Here is a 20,946-nt window from a genome sequence, read left to right on the forward strand (position 1 = left end):
ATATTACAGATGTTGACCATGAAGAAGTTGTCCAAATGTCTGGTTGTGGTTGGGGACAGTGGAGGAGTTTGGTGGAATTAGGGATGTAAGCAGATACATATTTAAGAGAGCTCGATGGTCGTGGCCATTTTTAGACTGTATTGATCTTCTAATGAAGAAGAGCTATATATAGAAATATGCTGGTTGGCAGAATAGATAGAGAGAGTGAAGTCATGGCAGTTTATCAGGTATTTGATAAATTACTAGTACATAAACTACTGTGTAATTTCATTTGGTACAGTGTATCACTGTTATTGGTTTAATTTTCATGGATTTCAAGGGTATACTCTTTCATATCAACAAATCAAAACCCACATACAGTAAGGTAAAAGTTAATGTATTATTCCATATATATTTTGACTGAATCCTTAGTCCCAGAGATTATCACTGTGCAATTTATTTTTTGTCATTTATTTTATTCTGTTTAATTCTCTAAGCATGAGTGTGTCAATTGAAAGTATTTCATTTATTTAAAAAGTTTGTTTATTATACATGTATCAGTAAATTCTAAATTATATGATTTTGAATGCCATGGAAATCAGACTACATGTAGTTGAATAAACCCTGAATTGTTGCAGCCCTAGTCTTTGTGAACTATAAATTGTACATCCTAAGAAATCCTTGTGTTTGAATGTCACAACAGTTTTTAGATATTTCTCTTGGTATAAGTATTTAAGTTGATGCTATTTCCCATCTTTCAGGTCATTCATCTATGATCGGGACATTTTCTGGAAAAATAGAAAACTTTTCAACAAGATCAAAATCCTGTCGCACATGTACTTTGTCTCTCAATTCCAAATCAACACCTAATCCACATGAATGCAGTATCAACTGGAACGGAAAGTTCTATGAAGGCCATGGAGAGTGACATGATAGAAGAGATGGTCAAGGATGTGAATGATGGGTCTGTTCGTATAAAGATAATAGTTGGTGATGAAGATAGCCCAATGATTTCCAAAATTCGGACAAACATTGACACAAATATTGGTAAAACATTGGATGCTAATCATGTGAAGGAAATCTTAAGGAACCATCTATACTTTGTGAAAAAATAACACACAACTTTAACTTTCAGAGTCATACAGTATCTCAAAAGATGTTTATACTACATCTTTGCCCAAATAAAAGCAGATGTTGCAAGGATAAGCCAAGGATGCGCTCTTGTTCGCTTCAATATTTATGTTAGGTATATAATAAAATGGTTGATAGCGTTCGTTCTGGAGCGGTAATTGTCAGCTTCATTATTTATGATCGATTGGTTATACAAGTAATAATGTTGAGAGGGCTTTTGATTTGGGTGCATTTAATATTTGTATAAGTTTGTTGATTTATTACATTGTCCATATACATGTGAGGAGTTAAATGTCCAGTATAAACTTGATTAGTATAAAAAAAAATTCATACCATAATATATGGTTGTAACAGTAATGGATGTTGTTCTGCCAAATGGCTTAAAATTATATTCGGCATTTGTACTGTGCATTTTGTACATGATGTAATGCTGATTTCAATCCTTTTTTTTGTTTCAGAGTTGAAAAAAATAATAATGAGATACATGTAGCAAATCATGAATTAAATATTTATTTGTTTATACCTACTAGAAATATTTTGTTCCTACCTGGTATATTGTTATAAGGTGCAAATGGTTTAAAAATTTGTATTTTAACAGAGGAATTTCAAGTTAAGCAGAGGAAATTTGGGATTTAAATGAATAACTTTTTACTTTTTTGGTGAATTTTATAAAGTACTAGCATTGTAGTAAAGATATTATTAATTGACTCAATGTTTATTGAACAAAAAGTTGGTATTGATTATTTCATCAAACCTAGAATAGTGATTAAGTGAAAATGGCGCGATATTGTAAAAACAGACCAGAGTAAATTCAGACTGCAATATCTTTTTATCTAAGTCATTGACATATGAGTTTCTCCTTTTCCAGTGAAAGCATAACATTTGTATATTTCGTTTAAGTTCAAAAATAAAATTTCCAATTATATCAAAACAGATTTTTTGACCATTTTGCATTGAAGGTCAACACAAAAAGCAACAAATTTGAACCATGCAGAGGAAATTCGGTCGCACATTGTATGAGACTCAGGAGGCTTTCAGATTTTTTTTTTTAATAAATTGTTCTTCTGTCAATGTATTATAAATAGCATATAAGAAAAATGAAATAAAATGATTATAAACTATGTAGCATTGCTTCATTTCTGTTGCAAGTGGTGTATTTTGATAAACGGAAGTATTTCCAACAAGGGTATGTTTGGATACCGTTACCATGGAAACAAACATATTAACCTATCAAAAAATTGTTATATTCTGTTAGAAAAAATGCAATGCTATTTGTTGAACCAATTTTTAAAATTTTTTAATTACTTTGGTGTCAGTCCCATACTCCCTTAAATTGGATTAATCAGCTTGCAGGCTGACTAAATACTACCTACAATTCTTTAGACAATTAACGATAGCTTAACTTAATTATTCTTAAATTCTTGTAAACTCTTAACCTTTGGTCTGAGTTTAGGGCAAGATCATATCAAACATACGCAAACTGGTATATATCACTCCAGTAGAAAATTATGTAAAAAAAAAATAATCTACAAATACTGTTACAAACTGTGTTATATATGTCCAAAATTGTCCACATGTTTATGCGCCATAAATATTGTTTGTTTGCATCGACCTTATTCATTCCAGATGCATGAATAACTTGAATTTAAATACAGTTATTGCAGAACTGGATTCCATGCATTTTTTCTTTATCAAACATGCAGTTATATTTATTCAAACACATATTTGATCATCGGTGACAAGGTTTGTTTGATGAATGTGGTTTTTCTATAAATGTGGAAAGTTTTGTAAAATGTTCTTTCCCTATTACAAAAGTTTTGTAAAATATTGACTCGCCCTTTCTCCCTTTTATGATTTTTTTTTCTGAATTCGCGTTTGTCTCCCTATTGTCTAAAATACGATTATTTATTATTTTTGTCACAAACACTTTGAACAATTTAGACTGGGCAGGTCAATCTGCTTTTGGGATGTAGAAACATGATCAAGAATATTAAGTATACACACATATATCACAAATAAGCTGAATTAACCGATCGTCACACTTCTCAATGCCTTATTTAATTGTCAGCACTATTTCGTCTCCATCGTCAAAAATAGAATTACGTGGGTTATTTTAGGCGGAGTTTCGAATCGGGAAAGCAGTAAAATATCATAATTTATTACGCGATATAATTTAATCTCTGACTTGTTCATTTCCAATGCAATTAATTTTGATATTTTAATTTTAAAATAACATTTTCTTTTCAGCGATTTATGATAGTCTATAATTCTCGCAACTTTGAATATAATAGTGTCATATTGTAAATTGTGAATTTACTGGGTTGTTGTAAATACAAAATTTACATGTAAAGTTTAGAACTTACAGTATAACACTAGGCATGTTATATATGCACGTATAACATTTGCTGCTTTTTTCAACTCTTTTCAATTGTCGAATAACAAATACATGTACACATTTACACTTTAAATTCCGTTAATAAATACATAAATATGTTCAATTTTCAGACACATTTCCATTTCAAACTGATATGTTTATGAACAAAACACACACCGTTAAAGATCATGAAAACTTGTATTGTAGATTTCAGAAAAACGGCTTGTAACTTTATCAACACACTGACAGTGTTTAAAATTTAGATACTCAATAAACATTCTATAAGACGTATTGTCCTTTCCGGCATATTTCATTTTATCAAATAAAATATACAACAAGACTAAAAGTAGTCATGTTGTATATTTGATTTATCAAATAAAATATACAACATGACTAAAAGTAGTCATGTTGTATATTTTATTTGATAAAATGAGATATATCGGAAAGGACACTATCTATAAACAAGAATCGACCTACATACATGTAGATTCCAAGGGTCAACCTGTTATTCAAGGTCGGGAGGCCTGACCACGAATATATGAAGAATACATATTTAAGCTATCGATAAGTTAAATCGACTTTAATTGTTGCATCGTCAGATCCACCTGTCTACACTTTGTTTCGTCTCAGTGATAGGACAATGGACAAACTGGATCCGGAAGAGACAGGGTAAATTCAAAAATATGTTTGTTATTCTATAATTTATCCGGTACCACACGATATATGCTGACATTTGTCGTTGAAGCACACGATTGCGGATTTACATCTTTTTAGGGTTCATAAAGCGGTTAAAAAAACGTAAAAAAATGTCCTACAGTGATTCTGTTACACCGTGCAGCGGTGTAACGGCATGTTTTATATTTTAATAAAATATATTTTATTTGATAAAATGAGATATATCGGAAAGGACACTGTCTATAAACAAGTATCGACCCACATACATGTAGATTCCAAGGGTCAACCTGTTATTCAAGGTCGGGAGGCCTGACCACGAATATATGAAGAATACATATTTAAGCTATCGATAAGTTAAATCGACTTTAATTGTTGCATCGTCAGATCCACCTGTCTACACTTTGTATCGTCTCAGTGATAGGACAATGGACAAACTGGATCCGGAAGAGACAGGGTAAATTCAAAAATATATTTGTTATTCTATAATTTATCTGGTACCACACGATATATACTGACACTTGTCGTTGAAGCACACGATTGCTGATTTACATCTTTTTAGGGTTCATAAAGCGGTTAAAATAACGTAAAAAAAAATGTCCTACGGTGATGCTGTTACACCGTGCAGGCATGTAATAAAAGACAAAAAAAAATACCCACAGTCCTGAATTGATAGAACTTGGCATACAAAGCTAGGGTATTAAATTGACATTGCCATGCGGATTACATGGTGGTTTTAATGATTTTGAGGGTTCGTATCATTGGCTCTGTCAATATCATAACTTGTCATACGTGTAAATAATATTTTAAATTCTTGAATATTCTTTTGAATCATTCAAGTTTGTGTGTGTTTGTGTTGGTGAGGGAGGGAGTGGGTGGATGGGGAAATGGAATTTCGTGAATTGCAAAACTTATTAGAATCAATGTTTTGGTAATTAACTACTATGTATAATGACGAACATTTGTGTTTTGAATTTGCCAGAGATTTTTTTAATTTGTGGGAAAGAATTCCTACAATGTACATAAACTCCAAATTGTTTTGATTTCAAATAACAGAAAGTTTTCCTTTAGTTATACATGTTCACAGAAATGAAAAAAAAATTGTTAAATGCATTAGTTAAACTGTTTTATTTTTTTTAGTTTCAACTGTATTTTGCTAAAATTTTAAAGTAATTTGTTCATTGTGAAATGCATACTCTAGGTAATCAGTTTTACGTGTAGTCTACTGTAAAGTCTATAGCCATGTCTACTGATCCGCCCTGTTTTGCTCTTCATTATACTAAAGTCATCGAAAGATGGAATTACAAATATTTACAAATAATCGAATTTTGATAAGAACTCTATTTATGGAGGGACATGTACAATATTGTATTTCATACCTTCGCGGCGGAAGACAATGGTATTCTCGGGGAGTCAATTTCAACTGTTTCCCTCCCAAACATGCACTATTTATATTGTGGTTGTGATATTTTGATGCCCCATTTTCAAGAAACATTTTGCGAGCAAACATATTTTCATTTGATTGAGCTATTATAGGCTTAGACAGTAATAATCGACCTATATTGATTCCAAGGGTCAACTTGTTATTCAAGGTCAAGAGGCCTGACCAAGAATATATAAAGAATGCATATTTAAGCCATCGATAAGTAACATCGAATAGTTGCAGTGTCTGATACACCTGCCTACACCTTGTTTAGTCTCAATAATACATGTAGAACAATGAACTCAGCGGATCCGGAAAAGACAGGGTAAACTCAAAACATCGATAAGTTACATCGACTTTAATAGTTGCATCGTCTGATCCACCTGTTTACACTTTGTTTCGTCTCAGTGATAGGACAATGGACAAACGGGATCGGGAAGAGACAGGGTAAATTCAAAAATATTTTTGTTATTCTATAATTAATTTATCTGGTACCACACGATAAATGCTGCCCCTTGTCGTTGAAGCACACGATTGCTGATTTTCATCTTTTTAGGGTTCATAAAGCGGTTGAAAAAACGTTAAAAAAAAGTCCTACGGTGATGCTGTTATACCGTGCAGCCATGTAATAAAAGACCAAAAAAAAAAAATACTCACAGTCCTGAATTGAGAGAAAACATGGGTTCTTATTGGGCATACAAAGCTAGGGTGTTGAATTGACATTAGTATGCGGATTACATGGTGGTTTTAATGTTGAGGGTTCGTATCATTGGCTCTGTCAATATCATAACTTGTCATACGTGTAAATAATATTTTAAATTCTTGAATATGCTTTTGAAACATTCAAGTTTGTGTGTGTTTGTGTTGGTGAGGGAGGGAGTGGGTGGATGGGGAAATGGAATTTCGTAAATTGCAAAACTTATTAGAATCAATGTTTTGGTAATTAACGTCTATGTATAATGACGAACATTTGTTGTTGAATTTGCCAGAGATTTTTTAATTTGTGGGAAAGAATTCCTACAATGTACATAAACCCCAAAAAATAAGCAGCCCTGAATATGAATATTGGTATCTCGACTCCACAGAGTAAAATTACCTAATGAATTTAATGATGGCCAACATAAAACGCTTGCCTTTTGCAAGACCGCCTTTAAAGTACACACCACTTTATCTTGAGTTTTTCTGACTCCAAATTGCTTTGATTTCAAATAACAGAAAGCTTTCCTTTAGTACTTTGCTAAAATTTTTAAGTAATTTGTTCATTGTGAAATGCATCCTCTAGGTAATCAGTTTTACGTATAGTCTACTGTACAGTCTATAGCCATGTCTACTGGTCCGCCCTGTTTTGCTCTTCATTATACTAAAGTCATCAAAAGATGGAATTACAAATATTTACAAATAATTGAATTTTGATAAGAACTCTCTTTATGGATGGACATGTATAATATTGTATTTCATACCTTCGCGGCGGATGACAATGGTTTTCTCGGGGAGTCAATTTCAACTGTTTCCCTCCCAAACATGCACTATTTATATTGTGGTTGTGATATTTTGATGCCCCCTTTTCAAGAAACATTTTGCGAGAAAACAGATTTTCATCTGATCGAGCTATTATAGGCTTAGACAGTAATAGTCGACCTATATAGATTTCAAGGGTCAACTTGTTATTCAAGGTCGAGAGGCCTGACCACGAATATATTAGAAAGCATATTTAAGCTATCGATAAGTAACATCGAATAGTTGCGGTGTATAATACACCTGTCTACACCTTAATTAGTCTCAATGATAGGACAGTGGACTCAGCGGATCCGGAAAAGACAGGATAAACTCAAAAACAATTAATTGTTGTTATTTTATTATTAATCCGGTACCACACGATAAATGATACAATTGTCGTTGAACATACAATTGCTGTTTTTATATCTTTTGGGGGATCATAAAGCGATTCATAACGCGTAAAAAATGCCCTACGGTGACGCTGTTTTACACCGTAATGTAATAAAAGACAGAATGAAAATAAACACAGTCCTGAATTGAGAGAAAAAAAACGTGTACATTGTACTTACATAGCACAAAAAAGAGTTGAATTAACATAAGTTTCAGGATTACTTTGTGGTTTCTTTGAGGTACGTAGCATCTTTTTGGTCAATATCATAACTGGTCTTATGTATAAATGAAAATTCAAATTTTCAAATACTGCCGAATCAATTAAGCGTGTGTGTGTGTGTGTGGATGGGATATGGGGGGGGGGGGGATTCGGAAATTGGAAAATTTACCTAAAACAATTCTTTGTATATTAATGTACTTCTATATACAATAAAGAACATCTGTGTTTTGAATTTGGCAGAGATTTTTATTTGTGGTAAAGGATTCCTACATAAACCCTTACAATAAGCCGTCGTGAGTATAATATTAATAACGGTATATCCACAGAGTAAAATTACCGATTGATGGCCAATTTAACCTAAAATACTTGCTTGCCTTTTGCAAGACAGCTTTTATAGTGCATACACTGTAACACCATCTCTGAGTTCCCTGACTCCAAATTGTTTTGATTTCAAAATCATTTAATATTTAATCGTCTGATGAGATATCGGCGCTTCCGATTGGTCGAAAAATTTCTTTGATACCTGCATCAATAAAATTTTTGCCGGATCTACTTTTCTCAAATGTTCTGATCTAACACTATTTATAGAACGGGAATTTCCAAGATAAACACTGTCAACAAAATGTTAAGTTGTGTCTGTTTTATTGTCAGCAAACAAAATACAACTTTATAAACATAAAAACTTGAAAGTTTAACCTTCAAAAATAAACAAAACACATTATTTGATTCACGAAATAGAAAATTAAGCGTCTTCTCCCGATTTCGTCTGCTTGAGATCAATCAACATGTACAGCAAGGCTGGCTATTCCTTTTCCAGGAATATTATAACGAACATATAGGCCTATAAACTTTCACGGTAACACTGCTGTTCAAATTTGGTAACAATAATTTTTAAATTTACACACGTACATGATCAGTCATCAGAATAAGCGTCGTAAAGAAAAGCTATGAGTGATGCATCAACTCCTTCGGCGCATTCAAGGCGGCTGATATACCATTTAAGTACATCACTGGCTATCTAGTTACCACAACGTTTACAAAAGTCGCTTATACATACTATTCTTTGTCGACATATCAGCTATTTTCGTCCACGATCGCCTTTCCTTGGATGGTTATGTCCAGTTGCATATTCCAGCGATCTCACATGAAAACTAGTTTTATTACGAGTTTTTCTGCACAGTAAATAATATCACAAGCTATCGCATGTATTTTCCTTTCGTTTTCAATTCAGCCGGTTCAGATTTTAACTCACTATTTGTGTTTAATCCATTAAATTCAGCTCAATAGCTTTGCATCATGCATCAGCTGAAGGCGCATTCATTTTGAATATTGTTGCTGTTGTTGTTTTGTATTCATACGCGCCGCTTCATTTACATTATTTACATTTGTGATCAATGACACTTCACATTTTTTTATTTGAAAATGTTTTATTAAATGATAAGAAATGAAGATAATAATTTTTCTATTGATCGACGTATCAAAGAAAAAATTGACCGGAAAACTTTTTCATCAATGCGCTATGCGCATTGATGAAGTTTTCCGGTCAATTTTTTCTTTGATACGTCGATCAATAGAAAAATTATTATCTTCATTTCTTAAATAATAGTATACTTTCCTTAAGGTCAAGATCTAGTAAATAATTCAATGGTGTCTTTTTGGTGTTAGAACCATTATGACGTCATAATTGATTTGCTGAATCTTTTCCCGTATTTTCCGGCTTTAAAGGAATTATGTAGAAAATAAAACAATATTTCGACATTCTATATTTAATCACGGGAAAAGTAATCCCGGTACCTATATTCAACTTGACATCATTTTAAGGAGGAGGCCAAGAGCTTGTTTCATGCTATTTTTGGAGAGATTGTAGGCAATCCAGATATATTTCATTAGTCAAAAATGGACAAAACTCAGAGATTTGATACTGTACACCCTATGAAACAAAGATATTGTAAAAAAGCATCATTAAAAGAATTTATATCTCAAATTTCATAAACCTGTAGGCACCTTTCATTTACTAGATCTTGACGTTAAGTTATACATTTTCATACAAATATTCTAGCTAATCAGTGTTACGTATAGAACGCCATGTCTACGGCTCTACCCTCTTTTACTCTTCATAATAGTATAGTCATAAAAAGATGGGATCAATTTATTACAATGATAGTTTTTTTTTGCAGATTTCTCTCTACAACCAATGAAATGATATGTGATCACGAAGACCAGAACATGCATGTACAAGTAAATGGCAAAAATGAATCTGTGCCACACGACAATTCGTTAGAAATCATCAACGAGAGCCAATCAAAAAAGCTGTTATATACGGTCAATGATGTGCCGCCGTGGTACTTGTGTCTCATATTGGGGTTCCAAGTAAGAACAAAGTTTATTTAAAAAAGAAAACGCTTTCCTCGGTGATTCATGCGGGATATGAATCGCGACATTGCAGAAAAAAAAAATACATAATCCGGGCGAGCGGGTTATGTATTTTTTCTGCAACGATCGCTATATACCTTCGTAACCCACATGAATCATCAAAGAAAAAATATATATATTTACATCTGTTTTAAGTAAAAATAAATTGATTATGAAAAGTTAGTAAAATTCACTAAATTACTGTTAATGTACATCAGGACGTTAGCTGAAAGAAACAGCGAAATCGTCTCCTATCGGAATTTGAGTTTGACGTCATCATGATTATTTCGTGTATTCCGTGATTGTTCTTAGGCCGCTAGAGGTTTTGACGAATTAATAAACGGGGCGTGTATAATTTACAGTCTTGTCAGTGTCTTGTTAGTTTCAACCGCTGTAGATTTCGACCAGTTTCAGTCTGGCTGTTTTAATAGAGCTATAAATTAACTATAAGTTTCCGTAAGAAATAGAGGGAATCATAGCAGTTACACAACTCTTGTTTCAGCAAGCCTTTACGTCAATAAGCGGGATCATTGCGATCCCAGTCATCATCCACAAGAGCCTGTGTATGGGTGGGGATACTGTGGGTCTCTCAGAACTTATACAGACCGCCCTATTCACGGTGGGAATGTCCACCATCACCCAATCTGCCATAGGTATCAGGTAGGCAAAACCAAAGCTCTAGTTTGTTTGTTTTTTAATTAGAGAGTTATTTATCACATTCTGTTGAATGGAAAAAAAGTTTCTGTCATAACCAACAATAAATGTTTTGAGGGTAAATTTATTCAATCTCTTTACGATTACCTATTTAGTGAAAAGTTCTAGACATTATTTTTTTTTAGCTTTTGACAACAAATATTGGAGTTTGAAGCAAACTTTAAAGAGCCATGGTTACGATTTTGGTCAAATTCTATTTTAATGTTTTTATTATTTGCAATGCTTTAGTAATGCATCTCTAATGATCAAATAAATTTTGTTAGACACTGGTAGAGTTATAAGCAAGATACAGGGCATACAATTCTTTGCCATGTAAACAAGGCTCGTGTCAATCTTTTTATTCATTTTAAGCATAGATAAACAGTTCCTAACGTTTAATACATTCATTTAGGTTAAAAATTGAAATTTTTGCTTCAACGTTCAAAATGTAAACAAACGCTTTGTTTAAATAACAAAGAATTTCAAGCTCTGTAACTCGCTTAAATCTCAACAAATGATACTCAAATTTCAGTTGCCTATTAAACACGCCTTTCTGAAGCATTGTAAATATCAAAATCGGAAAAATGGTTTGTGACCACAATCGTGGCCATGCCCCTTTAATGATACAGTGTTATCTTGGTGATCAAGATTTGGATATTTATAGATATAACTTTATCATTTAACTTCATCTTACGAAAAGGCGAAAATTTGCGATTGAGAACTGATTCAAAACGAATGTTTATGCCGCTTGATTTGCAATTTTAGTAAAAATATATTGAATATCCTAGTTACTAAAAAAAACAAAACAACCCCCCCCCCCCAAAAAAAAACAACAAAAACACGCGTCTCGTTCAATTTATCGTAATGTATTGGAAAAAAAACTTAGGTGCCAAGTTATCTTTTGACTTGAATTTTATGCAAAGAGGCACGTTTGTTTTATTGCCTCGTAGACTACCTATAATACAAGGGGCAACAGCTGCCTTCCTTATGCCTGTGTTTGCACTGATGTCACAACCAGAATGGAGTTGCCCTTTTGACCAACAAGCAAACGGTATGAATTATCGTTTGTAGTAAATGCACGCTATGCGTGTACTCACTTGCGGGCATTGGATTTTGTTTATTTTCAGATGCAACATACATAATTGATATCATGTTTTATAAACACCTTTACGCTGTAGGATTTTCTAAAAAAAAAATCATTACTTGATATTTCTATTGAGTACTTAGTCGTTTCATAGGAATATTCTACATTTTCTTAACATAATTAGGGTCATCCAATATTCACAGGTTTTTCTAAATTTATTAAATGATTATAATTATGCATTCAGGGTATGGGTATTATCTTTTCATTAAGTTTATTTGATTTAATGATTACATTTCATTAAAAAATGTCTTAAGACGACTCATACATTTTCCCCTATGATTCCCATGAATGTTTTTAATTAATATACACTTTTACTTTCACATTTTTGAATTTGCCATATGACATTTTGAGTTGATAGATAACGAAACAATAAACTTACCGGAAATTGGAAGCCAAAAGCACAGATCTCTCTGGACAAGCCGACTCTCTGTGGTGAGTATACCAACTAATGTGGAATGATCAATTTTCGTGGGGTCAATTTTCGTGGATTCCTGAAATTTTATAGGTTTATAGGTTTATAGGGGACGTAATTTCGTGTATTGTCTTATACATACAAAACAAAATATGACTTTATAACCCTATTATATTTATTCGTGGAGGATGTTAATTCGTGGATAAGAAGTACCCACGAAATCCACGAAAATTGAGCCACCACGAAATCTAATGATTCCACAGTACTTCCGGTACATATAGCTTTTAATTTTATTAGAGCAAATGGAAATATAGAACACTTGCAACCGTTATCAGTATTAAAGATCTCGTACAATATGTTTAGCACTGTTTCAAGTTTACGCTAGCATGATTATTATTTTATTTTAACAGCACTGAATTTTAATGTTTTTATTTAATTCCAGATATCAGGTTCAATAATGGTTGCATCCCTTTTTCAAATGTTTCTGGGGCTGACAGGATTAATTGGATTTTTACTTCGTTTTATTGGTCCATTAACAATCAGTGTTGTGACGTCATCCATATCGCTGTCTCTTTTTCCCATAATAACGGCATATGCACAAAAGCAGTGGTATATAGCTTTCGCGTAAGTTGATAAGTTTATCAGTGTTGAATTAACAACTGGTTTCATGACTTGTCGGAGCATTTTTTTCGTAATTATTAAGTAACAGAACTATATGAACAAATAATATGTACAAAAAGGTATGTCAATATTTTCTTTTTTTATTTACATTTTCAACTGTCTTTGTCTGTGATAACACTACGAATTAATTTTGAAGCTTACAGCCCAATATTAAAATTCCATAAAAGATGAGCCACACAAAATAGGCGTGTCTTATAGCATAACCAAAAAACGGTATTGGCTGCGCCACGTAGTAATAGTTATACATTCAGTTCAAATGTATGTTTAACAACATACACCATATCAAAACATAGCATTTGACTCTCTTTACATATCATTGGAATTTCATACCATAGCATACAATCTCATAGATTATCATGAAAAAATGACAATCGTACCATAGCATAGCATAGCCTAGCATACAAAATTATTTTAAACTCGGTTTTTAATGTTTTTATTTTAAAAAATAAATGTTCACATTGTAGATTAGGGGTAAAGTATGACTTCCCAATGGTTGAAGCTCTTCTGTGTACGGAGGTGGTTCTGTTCAAATCTCATAGCATATCATAGCATTCCATATCATTAAGCCCTTCAATTTTAGTTTCTTATACCATAGCATACAAATCAAGCATCGCATTAAAATCGCATACCATACATGTAGTATAGCATGAAACTTAAAAAAATATGCATGAAATGAATGTTCAAGGCTTTGTGCTACATGAACTAATTGTGATTTTTGAAATGTTGTTTCAACGTGCATAAATTGGAAATAATATTAATATAGATAATAAGGAGACATTCTTGGAATATAATGAGGTGATAATTTCGGTCGGAGCGTGGTCTAATCTATCATAAAGCCCTTCGGGTTTGATTGGATTTGACTACGCCCCGACCAAAATAATCACCTCATTTTACTCGAAGAATGGTTTATTATTCCTTAAATTGTGCACCTTAGCTAGTAACAAGCGAATATGTACTGTTTTTGTACAAAAAATAAATACTAGTAGGATTCCTCATGAATTGTATTTAGTTACCAAAATATATCTGAAAGACTGTGCAAAAATATTACACAAAACATGTATAAAAGCAAAAACTTTACTTCATGAACGCATATTGCTTTGATTTTAGAACAATTGCCCTAGTGGTTACCTTCTCTCAATATCTCAGGAGATGGAAGATCTGCGAACTGTTTCCGGTAAGAATAAAACAATAAGAATGCTAAGACATTGCTAAATTATTTACGAACCAATTGTAAACCTGTAAGAAGAAAATTTGGTTATATCTTCGTTGAAAAAAGGATGCATCAATATAATTTTTGAATTTGAAAAAAAAAATTTGGAAACCGTTTCCAACCCAAATCTTTGATAAAGAAACAAACAAACAAATAAAAAAAGAGCCCTAAAATATTAACACAAAATGAATTTAAGGGTAAAATAGTTATAGATATGTTTTGTTTTTCGATTGATATGGAAACATATTGACGTGGAAACAATATTTCGGAATTTCTGTGACCCTTTCATCTTTTACACAGATTTTGATATCAGTCGGCTTAAGTTGGTTCCTCTGTTTTGTGTTGACTGCCACTGGAGTATTTACAGATGATCCAAACGGTTGGGGATACGGTGCTAGAACTGACATTAAAACTGACGTGTTGACAAAAACCAGCTGGTTTAGATTCCCATATCCAGGTATTATTGTGTTTGGCTGTGCCATATCACAACTGTTTTCATATGATGCATATCAAACATTTTTTTTTATTTGCCCACACGAACGGGTATTATGTTTCTCGCACCACTTTGTTAACTATGCAAGGACAGTTTCGTGTGAATTTTTTGACCTTTCTTTTTTTAATTGTAATAAGGTGTATTTTGACCCAGCGCCACGCAGGTTTTGAGAAGTTAATCTTGAATTGGTATTTCTGAAACCAACTAAACATCATAGATGAAATTGTATATATTCCGATCATATGATTTTTTTTACCTTTGTACAAAACAATAAATGAAACAAAACTTTAAAGTTAACAACAGGTTACTGTTAAAAATCATTACATTGTACACAAATGCAAAATGTGACAGTTTTCATTTGCTTGGAGTCAACTTAATGTTGCTTGCTTTTGACTGATAATATAGGTCAGTTTGGATGGCCCACCGTGAGCATCGCGGGAACCTGTGGAATGATAGCTGGTGTTTTAGCATCAGTGATGGAATCAATCGGCGATTATTACGCATGCGCCTTGCAAGCAGATGCAGGAAAGCCACCGAAACATGCAATAAATAGGGGTACTTATTTACTTGACTAAATTTCTATTTTGCATTGATTTTCTATAAATATTGTAAATATTATAATGTATCATAATGTTATTGCATGTCATAATATTATTCCTAGGAATTGCTGTTGAGGGGTTGGGTTGTTTATTGTGTGGATTTTGGGGAGCAGGCATAGGAACAACATCATACAGTGAAAATATTGGAGCTATTAGTATCACTCGGGTACGTCAATAATTGTCAATCTTTCTTTAGTCTCTTCTATACACAACAGCCACTATTGTTTATACCTCTTCTAATTGTGAAACGGTGACTAATACGAATCTACTTTAGTATATACTTTCTATTCTTCTTTGTTGTCGTCAAATAAGTCATATCCCAATTTTTAATGTTTTAATTTTTCTGCTTGAACTTTAACCACTGCAGTCCATTTTTCATGTATTATGCAACTATCCTTATGTATATGATACTGATCTTTTATTATTTTTTTTTACCTAAGCTTACATTGGAAACGATTTTTGACTGTTCCTAGTATTTCAATTCTTCCTAATAAAATATTTTTATAGAAAAAATATTGAATTATGTTCATATATATTCATTTAAAAAGGTCGCTAGTAGAGCCGTGAGTTTGGTTGCTGGTTGCGTTTTTATGATATTGGGATGTATAGGGAAAGCTGCAGCCCTTTTTGCTACCATCCCTGATCCAGTGCTTGGAGGACTATTTCATGTTAGTTTGGGTAAGAATGTTAATATGAATGAGTGATTATGAAGTAAGGGGGGTCTAATTGGTCCGCAAATCACCCATCTATAATCTGTAAGAATTTTACGTATATAGTTTCGTATGAATGAATGATTATTAATCATGAAAAAAAAGAATCATATACGGTATCTTCACTTTGAAACTTGTATTATTTCCTATAATTTTGAATGGAACTCTTCTTGGCAAGGAAATCGATTAAGTTTATCACTAGAACTCTTTTTCTCAAGAACATCGATAAAGGCAACAACCATGTAGTCCTCTTTTTAGTTGATACAACGTTTGACGAAAAAAATAATCAGTCTATAATTTTACATTGCAAAAACATGATAATATTGCATGCATTCTCTTTATTTAATTACAAGGTTTATAAAAAGAATATAATTTCTATATTATAAAATGTATAAATTTGATGCAGAAAATTGATCTAAAAAGTTTTTGTCTTCACTTTTTACCAAAGAACTTTTCATTGAATCATTGCGGTAGCGGATGCAAAGTTAACGTTCATGAAAACCAAACGATATTATAGTTAGCCTTTCTTAGAATGTTTACTTTTCGTTTATGAATACAAATTCGTGGTGGAAAATTTTGTATCTGTATGTTTATTAGCGTATGTGTGTATTTGTGCTGTAACCTTATGATATTGTCTGTAACTATGTAAAACTGTATCAAATAGACTTAATTATTACTTTTAAAACCTTATTTTAATTGGTTCATGTTTCTGAAACAACCCTTTGCCTATTATTTTCTGTTTAAAACTTGAAGTAAATATTTGCATTGTTATTTAATAAAATGCTACTTTTTATTGTTGCAATGTAAATAATATCTTCATTCATTAAATCCAGGAATGGTACTGTCCGTTGGACTTTCTAATCTCCAGTTTGTTGACATGTCCTCGCCAAGAAACATCTTTGTAGTAGGGACTTCAATTTCTATTGGACAAACACTGCCCAACTGGCTAAACTCTAACATCTCCAGCATAAATACCGGTATCTAAATTATTAACTCATGCATTAATTATAATCATATTGAATCAGATACCTACATGTATTGCCTGATTGACGTGGTCACAATGAAAAACTCACATTGCCAAACAATTGTCGATATATTTCAATAATGTGGATGCATCATTGCCCGATGAGACCTGTCTTTGATAAAAGTTGCAATGCATGTAAAACACGTTTAACTCTTTTTTTCGATTAAGCTATAAATTGTACTCCTTTTTTGGTTAAGGGAGCACACTGTTCGACCAAGTCATCAACGTTTTACTGGGCACCCACATGTTTGTAGCTGGGGTGGCGGCCTGTTTTCTGGATAACACGGTGCCAGGTCAGTTTTATGTCCCACCCATTCAAACCCCAACTCCCTTTAATTATCCCCATTTACAAAATGGTTGTTTTCTTTCAGGTCTAACTGCAATTTGAATATCAATAAGGCAACATGATTCATAATCTACTTTTTATATATATTTATCCACTTCACAATTATTTTTTTCAAAGCATATGTGCCCACTTATTGTTAATTTAAACTACATTTATAAAGTTCATGAATTTATTACACCTCTACTCATTTTTTACTATATTCATGTATGAGTATTTCGATACATTTCGCTGATCCCTTAAAAATAACCTAAGGCTACTAATTTCTAGCAAACGAGACTGACTTCCTGCAAAATGTGCGTCTGCTTGATCAGCTGATATACATATATTGGAACACTTAGTAATTTCTTTTAATAAAAGGAATAATTCCGATACGCTCCCAAAAAATTATATAATTTTAACCAGATGCGGCATCTTTTTTGATTGGCTATACTCATTTTTCAATATTGCCCATGTCACAATACGAAGTACGTGTAATTTAATTTTATTTATTTTCACGTTATAAATAGTTGGGTACTGTACATGAAGAATTAAAATTATATCAATGTGAACTTTTTCTGATTCATTGTTTATCGGTATAGTAAAACAGTTAAAGTATACCATTGAGGGAACCAATGCAAGATTCCAGTTCCCTTCAAGCAAGCCTATTTTCTTCGGCTTTTTACTCTAGAAAAAAGATCTGCTTTTTTGGAACTGGACTCTTGTTTACTTCACCAATGGTATACTTAAACTGTATAATGTCTAATATACTATATGTAGATATTTTGTGCTTACCCAAATATTTGCCTGCATGTCCTTATCACAAATTACTGTTGTGGTTGTTTATTTCTAGGCACTGTAGAAGAGAGAGGTTTCACTCGCTGGAAGAAGAGCACTTCTCTTCTGAAAGAAAACACGAAATCAGGAAATGTGTATGATTTCCCATTTTTCCAGGATTTTCTGAACAAACTTTCTTGGACATCATACATTCCGGTGTGCCCTTCTTTTCAACCAAAGAAGAAACGGAAGAACCTCAATACATGACATTAATTTAGCGTGTTTCTTCATATTTGTGAAATCGCATAAGCTTGTTTTCATTTTTTTAAATTACAAACTGAGAATTATGTAATGCATTTCACTCACCAATAAATATACATCCGCATAGATAAAACATGTACATTTTTCTATTATGTGCAACTATATCCACAACTAAATCATATTTCACAATTCGTACACATTTGATTTTTTCCGTTTCGTACCCAACTAAAGCCAACTGAATACAATATAGACATTCACAAGAATATCAATAAGACAGCCACATGTTGATAATCATTCATTAGACATAAAATAAATGATACCCAGTAAATCGTTTATGGCCAGTCTATACCCTTTTTAAAAAGCGTTAAACGTGATGTGATATTTTCCTTTCCGTTCCGCTCTCCGTTCCGTTTTCCGTTCCGCGCTTTAGCAACACCCCTCTGAACTGGCTAATTTTCGTTCCGCAAAGTAAAAATAACAATTTCATAAAGAAATACTGATCCAGTTTATCTTATGATAAATAAAAGTCTTTCACCTGAATGGCAAAGAGACCTAAAACTCATCACCTAAGGTTTCAGGCATGATCATGAATATATAAAGAATGTATATTTAAATATGGATAAGCTACATCTCCTGTAATTTAGACCGTCTGTCAAAGTGAAACACTTGTATCAATAAGACAACAATGGATTCAGGGGATCAGGAACACACAGGGTAAATGGGAAAAAAATCGTTTGTTATGATCCATTATTAACACCCCCCTCCCCTATGTGTATCGTAAAACTTTGACAATTACCTTTGAAGTGCATTGCTGATTTATTCTTTTTCGCGCTTCATAAAGCATACAGGTGTTCCTTTATGGTAAAGAAAATTAAATGCATTTCTATGGTGTTCGGAAAGGGCCATTTGCTAAAGCTCGTTCAATACTGGTTTTGAAAAACAATTCGTTGCAGCGCTAAAACAAAACACGCCGTTGCACCTACTACATGTATACACATTCAAACAACACGTTGCCGCGCTAACACAACTTAGCAAAACACTACGTTGCGCTGAATTTGCGCTGAAACGACAGCGAGTTCTTGAATTTATTGGGATTTTGCAATGACTCTGCCATGATACCATACTCTCCTTAAATAAGGAATAAATTTATTCTTTTACACAGGATCTTAAACATTGACATCAATTTAGAAATTGTTTAGAGGAGTCTTTTTCAGAGGTACGTTAAATTTGCTTAGTCATTATAATTGGTCTATTATGTCATATAAATATATACTTATACCCCCTTCGTAGAAGGAAGGATATTTTGTTTTGCTACTGCCCGTGTGGCTCTCTATCCGTATGTCTGTCTATCAGTCTACCGGCAGTTTATGTTCATTTTCTTCGCAGATACTGAAATGAGATTTGGTAAACAGATTTATCATAATAATAGGAATATCTAGGTCAAATTTGATTTTAAGTACAATCAATCAATATTTGACAGAGTTATGCAGCAGGGATTTAAAATAATTCAAATATGTGTCACAGTTTCCGTTTATTTTCCTCGCAGGGGTTAAACATACAGATATGAGATTTTGTAAAGAGATCAGCCATAATGACATCGGTCATCTTCGATTCTTTATACATGTACCATCGATAAATTTGTTCAGAGTTATGCCCTTCTGACGAAGAGAAATTCTAATTTCTTTCAGTTTCAGTTCATTTTCGTCGCAGAAGTTGCACATACTGTTGGATTTTGTATACAGCTTTATCTAGGTAAAGTTAGATTTGGGGTACGATCGATATTTTTTACAGAGTTATGCCCCTTGGACTTAAGAGAAAATCCAATATTTTGCAGTTTCCGTTCATTATATTCGCAGAGGTTGTACATACAATATGAAATTTGGTATACCTATTTATCATATAATATGTAGATCAAGTATTCTTCTGGGTCTAATTGCGGTTTTTTGTTACAATTATGCCCGTTTTAATTAAAAATATTGTTTGCGGTTTTCGTTTATTTTCTTGGCAGAGTTCTCCAAGAAATGGGGCATTGGTGTTTCACGCGCATCTCTAGTATTTGTTTCGAATTTCGTTCGAATGTAATTTTGTGTATTTGCATCTATGTTCAATGACTTTTTTAAGCATTAAATGCTTATTTTGTATATTAGCGGTCCTATTACACACCTAGGTCTGGTCGAGCAGACAAATCAATTATGAATGATAATTTGTCTGCATGGTAAAGGCGTAATGATTATTTGTCTGCGCGGCCAGGTGTGTTAATGCAGTCACGTAGCATCGTTTTTGAAAGTGGGGGGGGGGGGGGGCAGACTCAGCAAAAAAATCTTGACAAGCAAAAAAAAAAAAAAAAAAAAGGACATTAGGTATTTCCCAAAATCTTCAAAATCGTAATCCGGGGGGGGGGGGGGGGGGCTGGCGTAGTACGACACTTCAATTTCAATCCTCATTTCCTTATTTCCATAATATTTTTTTTACTTTCACCCTAAAAAGTGGGGGGGGGGGGGCAACTCCATGATGAGCCCCCC

The 20,946-nt window shown here is 33.0% G+C and overlaps 1 protein-coding gene across 6 annotated transcripts in view; it reads left to right on the forward strand.

Annotated features, from left to right (window-relative positions):
- The first annotated feature begins 4,072 nt into the window (after window positions 1–4,072).
- LOC105323970 (solute carrier family 23 member 1) overlaps window positions 4,073–20,946 on the forward strand; it is a 37,621-nt gene continuing 20,747 nt past the window's right edge. Inside the window, exons 1-14 of one of the 6 annotated variants that reach the window (XM_034453184.2) lie at window positions 4,533–4,613; window positions 9,864–10,056; window positions 10,601–10,758; window positions 11,742–11,842; window positions 12,294–12,367; window positions 12,790–12,971; window positions 14,136–14,202; window positions 14,539–14,695; window positions 15,137–15,286; window positions 15,393–15,496; window positions 15,879–16,008; window positions 16,874–17,017; window positions 17,262–17,357; window positions 18,240–18,572. In XM_034453184.2, the coding sequence (XP_034309075.1) occupies window positions 4,585–4,613; window positions 9,864–10,056; window positions 10,601–10,758; window positions 11,742–11,842; window positions 12,294–12,367; window positions 12,790–12,971; window positions 14,136–14,202; window positions 14,539–14,695; window positions 15,137–15,286; window positions 15,393–15,496; window positions 15,879–16,008; window positions 16,874–17,017; window positions 17,262–17,357; window positions 18,240–18,430 (1,776 nt within the window). In that variant the 5' untranslated portion in view covers window positions 4,533–4,584 and the 3' untranslated portion in view covers window positions 18,431–18,572. Of the gene's footprint in view, window positions 4,154–4,532; window positions 4,614–5,853; window positions 6,027–9,863; window positions 10,057–10,600; window positions 10,759–11,741; window positions 11,843–12,293; window positions 12,368–12,789; window positions 12,972–14,135; window positions 14,203–14,538; window positions 14,696–15,136; window positions 15,287–15,392; window positions 15,497–15,878; window positions 16,009–16,873; window positions 17,018–17,261; window positions 17,358–18,239; window positions 18,573–18,769; window positions 19,139–19,552; window positions 19,641–20,946 lie in introns of those variants that run through there. The other 5 variants (XM_066073220.1, XM_066073218.1, XM_066073219.1 and 2 more) reach the window with 5 other exon arrangements.

This window comes from Magallana gigas, chromosome 10 (genome assembly GCF_963853765.1).
Source record: "Magallana gigas chromosome 10, xbMagGiga1.1, whole genome shotgun sequence".
NCBI lineage: Eukaryota > Metazoa > Mollusca > Bivalvia > Ostreida > Ostreidae > Magallana > Magallana gigas.